Source organism: Mauremys mutica, chromosome 10 (genome assembly GCF_020497125.1).
Source record: "Mauremys mutica isolate MM-2020 ecotype Southern chromosome 10, ASM2049712v1, whole genome shotgun sequence".
Lineage (NCBI taxonomy): Eukaryota > Metazoa > Chordata > Testudines > Geoemydidae > Mauremys > Mauremys mutica.
In genome coordinates this window covers 46,116,807-46,128,910 of record NC_059081.1, presented here as the reverse complement: position 1 = coordinate 46,128,910, position 12,104 = coordinate 46,116,807, and the positions used below count along the sequence as shown (strand labels likewise).

Sequence of the window (12,104 nt, the reverse complement as noted above, 5' to 3'; positions counted from 1 at the left end):
AAGTAGTAGTAACTCAATGCTGGTGGATTTAATGTAGCTCCAGTGATTGTTACTTTCTCTTCAGGTTCACTTTTGCAGAAGGGCTTAGGTGGCCATAGCATGAGAGAGAGAGTGACTGTCGTGTTTCAGATTGGTGATTTTCTTGCATAAATTAAGAATATTAACCTCAAGACAACTGAAACAAGAGTTTAAGGTGATATGGTAATAGGAGGATAGCACAACACAACACATATCCATAGTGACAGGCAATGCAAGTCCATTTTCATTGCATGTAGATCACATTTCTTTGAGATTTTAAGAAGGGTATCTAGCTCATTATATATCAAATTTACCAGTAGCACATAAGTTAAATGTAAAACTGGGAACAAACATTTCTCAGTGTAATAAATTCACTTTTCTTTGATTGGTGAATGTTTATAATCCACTTTCTCATCACCACCACCACCACCACCATATTGTATGTAGACACAAACTGTTTAAAAGTAACTCATACCAAAACACCTCCTTTCTCTTTATTAGTTAAGGTGGCTCCAGGTGGAAAGTATGCGGTAGTACTAGATGAGATATCCAAATTATCACAAAGCTCACCCTGGGTGGCACAGTCCATCCAGCCTACATTAACAAGGCCTTCCTGAAATAAACAAACAACAATTTGAGTGTGTTATTTTGAAAGTCAAGGTCAGAAGAATTTCTGCAACGACAACAGAGGCAACTAGTTAGTTTTTAGGAGATGGGGAAAAGGAAGACTTACAGGGAAGCACAACAATACTTTGATGGTCATGTACTCCATTTTACATGTACATCCTTTAAACATTTGGTTCCATTATATCATGTCCAATAATGAGATGGCTCTCAAACATAAAGGTGATTTGAAAACAAACTGTTTGAAAGTTATTGCGTGAAATCTTGGCCCCATTGAAGTAGGTGAGAGTTTGCCATTGACTTCTATGACATCAGGATTTCACCTTTTGGAATTCTGATTTAGATATAACGGGTAACATCTTCAAATGAAATACTGCTTACCAACATGCCAGCTAGTTTAAGGCGCGTCTGGGAAGTCAAACAATCTGGAAAATGAAAATAATGATTTACCTGTAAACACAAGGCTTTAAATGATCAAATCATTAAACTTACTCTAGTTTAGAATTTTTCTTCTCATCACCAAGTATCCCAGAAGGAAGCAGGCTACAGTTTCACAATGCATGTTTGCTAGCTTTTAAAAAAAACAAAAACAAAAAAAACCCACTTTTTTTGTGGCTTTTCAAGTGAAAATCTTGAGAAGCTACTTCCTATGTGATGACAATTGTGAATGAAAATATTCTATATTGGCTTCATCGGTAGAAAATCCTGAGAAATATGAGCAATGTTTTACATGGCTTATGATTCCTGCCCTTGTAAACTGATTCTCACCTGAGCAATATTTTAAAAATATCTACCTATGTATCAAATTTTGTCATAGAAAAATATTTCATTGGAATTATTAGAAACCCCACAAACATTTCTGAAAAGTAATAACTTGAGAAGATAACTGATTTTTTGACAAAGGAAATGCAGTAGATTTAGTCTACCTGGATTTCAGTGCTTGATACAGTTCCACAAGGGAAATTATTAGTTAAATTGGAGAAGATGAGGATTGATATGAGTATTAAAAGATGGATAAGGAACAGGTTAAAGAGGAGACTACAATGGATCATACTGAAAGATGAACTGTCAGGCTGGAGGGAGGTTACTATTGGAGTTTCTCAGGGATCGATCCTAAGACTATTCTTATTTAACATTTTCATTATTGACCGTAGCCCAAAAAGTCGGTGTGCGCTAATAAAATTTGCGGGTGACACAAAGTTGGGAAGTATTGCCAAAATGGAGGAGGACCAGAATGTCACACAAGAAGATCTGGATGACTTTGAAAACTAGAGTAATAGAAATGGGATGAAATTTAATAGTGCGAAGTGCAAGGTCACGCACTTAGGGACTAACAACAAGAATTTTTGCTATAAACTGAGGACTTAACAGTTGGAAGTATCAGAGGAGGAGGCAGACCTGGGTGTATTGGTTGATAACAGTATGACTATGAGCCGCTAATGTGATCCTAGGATGCATTAGGTGAGGTATTTTCAGTAGAGACAGGGAAGTGTTATTGCCTTTTATACAAGGCACTAGTGAGACTTCATCTGGAATAGTGTGTGCAATTCTAGTCTCCCATGTTTAAGAAAGATTAATTCAAACTGGAAGAGGTGCAGAGAAGCGCTAGTAGGAGGATCAGAGGAATGGAAAACCTACCTTCCTTATGAGAGGAGCCTCAAAGATCTTGGTTTGTTTAGACTAACCAAATGAAGGCTGAGGAGAGATGTGATTGCTCTCTATAAATACATCAGAGGGATAAATACAAGGGAGGGAGAAGGGAATTATTTAAGTTAAGCGCCAATGTGGACACAAGAACAAATGACCATTAACAAGTTTATACTTGAAATTAGACAAAGGTCTCTAAACATCAGAGGAGTGAAGTTCTGGAACAGCATTCTAAGGGGAAGAGTGGGGGCAGAAAAGCTAACTGGCTTCAAGACTGAGCTTGATAAATTTCTGGAGGGGATGATGTGATGACTGCCTACAATGGCACGTGGCCCATCTGTGACTGCTAGTACAAATGTCTCCAATGGCAGGAGAGGGGATACTAGATGGGGAGGGCTCTTGGAAGGGTGCCAGTCCAAACCCCCACTGATTTATTTAAGAAGTTTACCCCCCCCACATGCTTTAAAAAAAAATTTGATCATCATATTTGTAGTTTGCGATATGCAAACTTAGGTTGTGCAAGGGCTACATAATGCCTAAAATATTTAATCATTGTTCAATCTTTTCTGCATTGATTGGAAAGGGAAGTCCACCACTCCCACCAATCCAGGGCCAATGAGCAGGGATGCTGTGTACTTTTTTAGTATCTGATGCTGCAGCCTATGAGCTGTAACGCAGCCTACACCTGTTTGTGTCAATTGCATGGGATGTGGGGGCTACTGCAAAAGTATGGATCCCATTGTGGGCCCAGGACAGAGGCCCATCCTGTGATGCATGTAGGGTGCGCAAGCACCACTGTAAGGTTCCTCCATTAATGTTCCCTTTCCCAAGTAGCCCTATAATGAGGTTTAAGTGGTCCACATGGCCTTGTGCTGGCCTTCAACACTATGGGTGAATTTTACCCCATTAAAACCTTTATTAGAAGCAGCAGCAAATGTGTCACTGTCAGTGTAAAACAAAAGAGAATTGTTTTCTCTTCAATCAGTTTGCTTTATTTAATATATTTACCTCCACCCTCAGCACAGAAAGTGATCAGCCAGCCAACACCAGAGGCAAATGAAGTTTGAATAGCATTAACAAAATTTCCTAAAAAAAAAAGGCACAAAATCCATATCAATGTGTTTGCATGTAAACTATGAAACAAGCATGCTTATTAGCACAATTATAATTGAACAGTTTTTTAATTTCAAGTAGTGTGTGTGTTCAACCTTGAGTAAGAAATACTGGGTACACACACAATTAAATATAGATATAATCCTGGAAACACCTACTTGTCTTAAACAACATAAAAAGATCAATAACCCAAACAAATTACATTACCTGCCCATAACTCTGTCACTGTGCTTGTGACATACTGCATGGCAAAATGCATTAAACTTTCCTTTGATCTGTCTCCATAATATTTCACTGGATTCTACACACACGCAAAAAAGAAAAAACAAAAAAGTGTGTTAACGCAAAATTTAACTCACAGAAATTATTACACAGTAATTAATAATTGAAATTATTATTTACACTGCAGATGGACCTTTACTAAAATCCTAGATACAAATGCTTTCACCCTCCATTCCAAACTTTAGAGTGTTTGGAGTTCAGCCTTAAATTTGAATGTTGTGATTCAGGCCCTTGTCTAGTTTATATGTGGCTTTCATTTAGTCCAGCAATACAAGGATTATAGGGCCTCAGAAATATCAGTTCGCATAGTCATATTTGTTTGTTTAAAAGAAGTGAGTATTGTGCCAGTCTTCTGTTAACATACATCTCCTCTACTTTAACCTCCTCAAAAGTTTACACATTCTCTCCACTGTAGCATGTGCTGAACGCTCAATAACCAGACTAAGTAGCATGCAGTACAGCATATTGGTACAGTAGAAGAAATTTTGTAAAAAATAGTGTGGGTGTCCCTTAAAGGAATACTGTCAAAGTTCCTTAGGCGTAAAGCAGAGTATTGCATATATTTAAATATCATCCTACATTGTTGGAAACTCCAATACAGAACTGTGATAAAGGCAGTGTGGCTTAGTGGATAGGGCACTGGTCTTGGTGTTCAAAGCCTTGTATTCAATTCCTGGATCTATCACTTACTCATTGTACAGCCCTGAACAAATTATTTAACTTCAGTGTCTCAATTTCCCCAAAATGGAAGAAATTATACTTACTCTCTATTGCAAAATGATCTGAAAAGAACTGTTGGAGAGGTATTTATTTATTTCCTCATTTAGTTGTAATATAACATGATTAAAAATGGAATTGTCTAGTGTAATTGGGCTGTTCATGGTGAATGAAAGTCCAAATTTTTTTTATAAATGATGAAGAATAAATTAGACTATTATAAAGAAAAATTCTTTACCGCTATAGCATCAATGATAAAATGTATTTTAGTTTAGTATTCTTCCTTAGAATTCTTTAACTTTATTTTAATTATTTTTATATAAAATATAAACACATAACAAAACGCAAATACATGCACAAGATGGAAAGAGCATATAAATGTCCATTATTTATAAAACCTGGACAAAAACAAAACCATTTACTCACCATTCCAGTTTTGAAAACATAGAGACTTGGATAACTATTAATTCCTTTGATCCGACAAAGCATTCTATTATCACCACAATTTACAGCTCCAATGCGTATTAGTCCATCCATTTCTTTAGCAAATTCTCTCCACTAAAAAGAAGGAGGGGGAAAAAGAAAACTTGGGATATTTTCTTTTGAAAACAATTTTCAAAATTCTTCTGGTGTTGGCTTCTTGAATCATTGCTGTTTTAGACTTTGGCTTCAGCATGCAAATCAAACTTGACACTTTTTTTAAATTAGAGTAAAACTTTATCTACTTGAAATACATTTTCAGAATTAAGATGTTGACTGTAAATACATACTGTAGGTGCTAAATCATGGCAGTGTGAACATCGAGGAGAATAGAAATTGATGAACCAGAGTTCTCCAGAGTTAACAGCAGCATCTGGTTAACAAGAGGAGACAAAAATATACATAAGTTAAGAATTGATAAAAGCTTCCTTTTAAGTTGTGTATCTAGAAATGGCATGAGAGAGAGAATAATACACACCCATTTTAAGGCCCGAGTTCAAGTGTCTAGAATTCCCTGATTCAGTGGATATCATTGATACCTAGAATAGTGTAATGACTGCAACTCCATTTACACTCACACTGACATATGCAGGACACACAACAGGCATAATTAAAGTGAAATCACCTGGTTAACTATGAAATTTTGTTTACATCTAACTGAGCTAGTAAACACACTAGAGTAGTAGTTTAAACATTCCAACAGATTAAACATATACTTTAAATATCCGAAGGATTATAGAAACTTAGTTACATTAACAAAATACAAACACTACCTCTACTCATCAGCTACACATTATCTCCTGACAATCACTTGCATTCTTGCCATATGGTAAGTAATGCTCAAATCTGAACTGAATAAAAAAATCTATTTCAAATGAGAGATTTATTTTTACATCTGAAAATGCAATTTAAAATGCAGGCTGGAATCAGTCTAATGTGCTTTGGTAAAGGGCCAGCTACCTAATGACTAGTCTCAAAGGGGAGCACAATCAAAAAAGTGTAGGACTGGAAGGGACCTAGAGTCTCATCTCGTCCAGCCCCAAGGCAGGACTATGTAATAACTAGACCATTCCTGACAGGTGTTTGTCTAACCTGTTCTTAAAAATTGCCAATGACGGAGATTCCACAACCTCCCTAGGCAATTTGTTCCAGTGCTTAACCACCCTGACAGTTGAGAAGTTTTTCCTAAAGTCCAGCCTAAACCTCCCTTCCTGCAATTTAAACCCATTGCTTCTTGTCCTGTCCTCAGAGGTTAATGAGAACAATTTACCTCCCTCCTCCTTGTAACAACCTTTTATGCACTTGAAAACTGTTATCATATCCCATCTCAGTCTTCTCTTCTTCAGACTAAATAAACCCAATTTTTAAAAATCTTCTTTCATAGGTCATGTTTTCTAGATCTTTTAATCATTTTTGTTGCTTTCCTCTGGACTCTCTCTCCAATTTGTCCACAACTTTCCTGAAATGTGGCTCCCAGAACTGGACATAATACTCCAGCTGAGGCCTTAACAGCATGGAATAGAGGGGAAGAATTACTTATCATGTCTTGCTTACAACGCACCCCTTAATGTATCCCAGAACGATGTTTGCTTTTTTTTGCAACAGTGTTACACTGCTGACTCATATTTAGCTTGCAATCCACTATAACCCTCAGATTCCTTTTCGCAGTACTCCTTCCTAGGCAGTTATTTCCCATTGTGCTTATGTGCAATTGGTTGTTCCTTCTTAAGTGGAGTACTTTACATTTGTTCTTATTGAATTTCATCACCTATATTTCAGACCATTTCTCAAGTTTGTCCAGATCATTTTGAATTTTAATTCTATCCTCCAAAGCACTTGCAACCCTTCCCAGCTTGGTATGGTCTGCAGACTTTATAAGTGTACTCTCTATGCCATTATCTAAATAATTGATGAAGATCTTGAACAGAACCGTACCCAGGACTGATCCCTGTGGGATCCCACTCATTATGCCCTTCCAGTTTGACTGTGAAACAGTGATAACTACTCTCTGGGATCACTTTTTCAACCAGTTATGTTCCTTCCTTATAGTAGCTCCATATAGGCTGTATTTCCCTAGTTTGTTTAAGAGGAGGTTATGCCAGACAGTATCAAAAGCCTTACTAAAGTCAAGATCTACCACATCTACTGCTTCCCCCATCCACAAGGCTTGTTACCCTGACAAAGCATGTATGTATATTAGAAAACTCATTACTAAAGGGGTACCATTGATGTCAAATCACGTGGCTCAGAGTCCCTAACTTTTGTGGGGTTTTTCAGTCATGTTTTCCTATGTTAAAAATCTCTCTGTTGCTGTGAGAAACACCTAAATGAACAGGAGAAATTGACTACAGTCCTGTTTCTGCAGGTGGCCAGTGTTCTTATGTGGAACCTCTTTGTCTTCGTGAGGCTCTATGTGGGTATAATGGTGTATCTTGGTGGTTCAGCTTGCAGGTGCAAAGCCTAGCTGACTATATAAAGAAAACTATGCACAAAATGCTGTCAAACATATACAAGTGGGAAAACAATGACTTTTCCCCAACATTCTATATTAGTTATGTTTATCTTCTGGGTGTTACTTCTAACAAGAGGAGAAAAAGATTGCCACAGAAGTGAAATTAAGTTGGCTATATCCCTTTAATTTTTTTTAAACAGAACTTTGTTTAAATTCATATATCCAGAATTTTAACATGGAAGCTGTGATACACAGAAAATTACATTGTTTTGTTATAAAATAAATTTGTCATTAGATTATCATTAACCATAGGTTAATACACCACCTATCATAGAAGAGGGTGCAAAAGGTCCTCAGAACAGCAGAAACAGTGGTTCAGCGGCATGGGGAAGGGGCAATAAGGTGGTGGCAAAACAGGCACACAAAAAGGCTCTCAGTACTGGTTCTGCAAAGCCTGTCATAGCAGGGACTTGGGGGATTGATGGGGGTCTGAACCACTGGTAACTACTTGAATCCAGTGATCACAAACACCTGAGTAGGGGGTGTACAAGGGTGATGGCTGCTGCTGTGAAAATGAACGCTGAGGGGGCATAGGGCTGTCCTGTATCTTGGTTGGAGGATGGATTTTAATTCCCCTTTTAATTTAAGTAATTAATCCTCATAGTTCCCAACACTAACTCATATTTTTTTGGAGTATATATGTGTGTTTCATCCTAGACGTAGATTCTACTGTATCTATTACACATTTGTTTGACAAAGAGTAGCAGCAGTACATTGCATGCACATTTAAGGAATCTGAGCCAAAGTGTATATAAGAAAAACAAGCTGTCCTCTTCAGATATCTGTATAAAAAAATCACTATCACATCCTGGCTCTAATTCATTTGTATTTTGACTTTTCTATTTTGTCTGAGAATTATTGTTTGTACTACAAGATGTCAGTATGTTTGACTGAAAACTACTGTCTTAATATAATGTTGAAGTATAAAAAAGATAGTTAAGATTTACTAATTTCCAGATTTACTAATTACCTCGATATAACGCCACCTGAAATAACACAAATTTGGATATAACGCAGTAAAGCAGTGCTCCGGGGGGGCGGGGCTGCGCATTCCGGTGGATCAAAGCAAGTTCAATATAACACAGTTTCACCTATAACGCGGTAAGCTTTTTTGGCTCCCAAGGACAGCGTTATATCGAAGTAGAGGTGTAATAGTAGAACACTGGTAATAGTCTGAGAGTACACACAGCATCTTATTTTGAAAACACATCATCAACTGTCTGTAAACACAACAATAAATATGAGAAGGGAAAAACAAAAGCCCCCACCCACATCATTGATCAGTATGAGCTGTTTCCTGGTGTCCGGATTAAGACTTTTTATTTTTGACATTAGGGAGCTAAGATTTAGGAATGTCAGAATAGGAATCCTGTCAAATGGTATCTTCAAACAAGCAGAATTGCGGGTAAGTAGAAGTGACTGAATTGCTAGTTTTGGAGATCAGCTGCCTAGTAGGAGATGTGTGCTCAAGACCAAAGAGTGAGAATTTTGCAGGATAATAAATCTGGAGAAACAAAGTTACAAGGTAAATAATTTCCCCTTCTTTCAGATATTACACATTCTTTCAAATTCAGTCTAAAAAGCTGACAGGCATTGATCCGCATAGCATTTGTTAATTGAACCATGATGCTCAAAAACATTTTTATCTTTGGAAATAATGTGCACTTTTTCTCTGGTGGGATTCTGACAATTTATAATCTATGTACACCATGAAAATATTCAGTCTGAAAATAATATTTACACAATGTTAAAATATTAGCGAACCCATATGACTTGACAGACATACCAAATTCTCCTCTATCCAATGTTATAATTTCAGGATCATCATCATAAATACCTAGTAAGAAAAAAATACAAAGTCAGCAACTATGTTTTTCTTTTGCAATCTTTACATAAAAGAATCCAGAAATACTCCTGTGCCTCTTGCACAAAATGAAATTTGTAGAAAACAAGATGGTGCATATTAGCAAGGTGAAAGATTTTACCATGTGATATGTAATTCAGTGGTATGTATAAAATTCATTTGGTCTCAGTTCAATTCCCAGGAGATAAATGTCCACATCACAATAGCTACCATCACAGCTGGGAACCTTTTGGCATCTTCAGCAGACAAACCAATCTTTAAGTAGGCATAGGAGACTGAACTGGCTGTTCACACAAAGACGTGGTACATCTTTGTCACAGATGAGACACAATACTGAGTGCCTGATGAGGGTTTGAGAGGTAGCACAATTCAGCTGATAAGAGCAAAGCACTGAGACTTTTGAAACCCAAATTCTAATCCCAGGTCTGTCACTGGGCTGCTGTTTGACCTTTGTCGCTTTCCCTCTTGGTGCCCCAAACCTCTCTGACCCTTTGTCTGGCTTATCTATTTAGATTGTCAGCTCTTTGGGGCAGGAACTGTCTCAGTATGGTTTGTACAATGCCTAACACAATAAACCCAAATATCAGTTGAGGCCTGTAGGTACTTCTATAATTCAAATAAATAAGACAGAACTTCAGTCTCCTCCAGAGATATCAAGCCACCGCCATAAGGAAACAATAAATTCACAATAAAAATCCAGAAGAAAAAGAAAACTAAGCATAACTGTACATAAACTTAAAATGAATATTCAATAAAAGTTAAAAATCTGACATTTTAAATCAACCACTTTCATCAAGAAGTGCAGACTCAAACATGTGATTTTTTTTTTTAATTATTGTAACCGCTAAAGAAATCTGAAATCACTCTCATTTTCATGCAATGTGCATGTCTCTGGTTTATTTAATTTAGGTGTACACAAACATTAAAGTAGTTCTTGAGGTTTTTGTTTTATAAAATGTTCCCTTTGTATTCTGAGTTTTTTCAGGGTTAGACTGCTTTAGCAAAATACAAGTATAGAAATTCTCTTTCACTTCTGATGTTTTTAGCCAATTGACCAAAAGAGAGGCTCGCTTCAGCTTCCATATTTATGGCATGGTAGAAATCATCATTGCAGTCTTTCAGTTGCCTATTTTCCAGGTTAGCTACCTGTGTCACAATAGCTCTGAAAAGACATGGCTGTCTAATTCCCAGCAAATATCTGGACAATTTTTGTTTGAAGAACTGATTTCATAATCATTTTTGGCCTAACCCTTTTGCTCTGGTGTGTATGCTTACTTCCTGGTACTGTTACATTGATCTCCAATAAGACTCTATGGGAATTAACTGTTTTGCAGGAGTGGGCTCTTTATACATAAAGTATAATAAATAAATAAAAAAACTTGTTATGGGAAAATACTTGTTATGGGTTTCCACTATAAAAAAAATAATCTGAAGGAATTAAAAAGAAAAAACCTTTCCCTGTATTAAGAAGTTAATACGACACTATTAGTATTTGATTGCAAATGAACAAAGATCACTTATCACATATAATACGCATATATATACACAAACTATAACTGAACAGTAAAAAAGCAAATACTTAATATAATGAGTGGATTTCATACCAAGCTGACTGTATTATTACTCCTGTTTAGTGGATTATTTTAACAAGTTAGCCTTAAGGCTAACATAGTCAGTAGGGAGAAAGGAGGGAAAAAAAAGACAGCTGTGGAGGCTAGAAAGAGGAAGAGAGGGTCTAAGAGGACAGTATGTGCATAGAGTTGGCATAGCTGACAATTTTGCATTTACTCAGGACTGTAAAAGACAAGCAAACTACAAACACACATCTTACCAAAATCATAGCGATAAAAGTTCCAGCTCTCATATCGACCTCCTTGTTGGTGATCTTCAAGACCTTTCTCTCCATATTTATCATACTTCTTCCGTAGCTCATCATCTTTTAATACTTCATATGCTCTATTTATTTTCAAGAAGTTTTCATGAGCATCTGGATCATTCTATCAAAGGAAAACCACAATTATTAAATGTCTAATGTATAACTAAAAATATTAAATTAACTTTCAGTAATACATTTGTTTCAATGTCTCCATAACTATGAATGTTGTAAAGTTTCTCAATGGAAGTTGCCATCAGATGGAAGCCTCCAAGCAAGACAACCAGTGTTGACAATAAGGTAGAGTAGCACAGAGAGGTCAACTCATAGTTGAAGATCATCTTACAATAACTTTGAAAGTCTCTGCTTTTCTAATCACTCAAACGTGAGCTGAATTCTACACCAGACTGTCAAGCTAGCAAGTTTTGTTTGGTTTTTGTTTATTTTATACTTAAATATATTAGTGAATTAGACGTAGTAATTGCAATATGTTATTACAGTGCAATTTTCCCTTAAGAAAACACTTACATGCTCTCTGAGGATTTATCATTTTCCTATAGAAAAAAAACTTGGGCACGTGCTGGCCTTTGGCTCTACTTTATTTGCATCTGTCTGGTGGCACAAAACAACTGCAGCTAGGAATTCCTGTGACACAGAAGCAATCTTTACCTCCCACTCCTCTTTCCCATCCCCACTCAGGTGTAGGGGAAGTGATGGAGACAAGGTGGGCAGCCTGGGGTGGAGATGGAATATAATGTTCTCCATTAGTCCTTGGCTAAAGACTAGTGATCCTCTAGGGAGAGACCAAATGCTGTAGCTGGCACAATTCAGAACAATCCTTAGGCTTCCTTTTAATACATCAAGGAGCATTTTGGCTTCTAGTCAGCTCCAGAATCAGGGGAGTGGAAAGTTGGCTTACAACTACCTTTACATCCCTTCTCTTGGTCCTGTGCTGACTGAGAGATCTAGCTCAC

The 12,104-nt window shown here is 36.9% G+C and overlaps 2 protein-coding genes across 2 annotated transcripts in view; one reads left to right on the top strand and one right to left on the bottom strand.

The window, feature by feature from the left end:
- Positions 1 to 12,104, top strand: part of LOC123378729 (calcium/calmodulin-dependent 3',5'-cyclic nucleotide phosphodiesterase 1A-like) — a 359,073-nt gene that overhangs the window by 54,553 nt on the left and 292,416 nt on the right. The window lies entirely within an intron of this gene.
- DNAJC10 (DnaJ heat shock protein family (Hsp40) member C10) overlaps positions 1 to 12,104 on the bottom strand; it is a 33,394-nt gene that overhangs the window by 18,324 nt on the left and 2,966 nt on the right. The window contains exons 3-10 of the mRNA XM_045032138.1: positions 11,089 to 11,254; positions 9,180 to 9,230; positions 5,172 to 5,254; positions 4,828 to 4,959; positions 3,610 to 3,703; positions 3,298 to 3,375; positions 1,024 to 1,067; positions 494 to 631 (exon numbers count right to left, since the gene is read on the bottom strand). Of these exons, the coding sequence (XP_044888073.1) occupies positions 494 to 631; positions 1,024 to 1,067; positions 3,298 to 3,375; positions 3,610 to 3,703; positions 4,828 to 4,959; positions 5,172 to 5,254; positions 9,180 to 9,230; positions 11,089 to 11,254 (786 nt within the window). The remainder of the gene's footprint in view (positions 1 to 493; positions 632 to 1,023; positions 1,068 to 3,297; positions 3,376 to 3,609; positions 3,704 to 4,827; positions 4,960 to 5,171; positions 5,255 to 9,179; positions 9,231 to 11,088; positions 11,255 to 12,104) is intronic.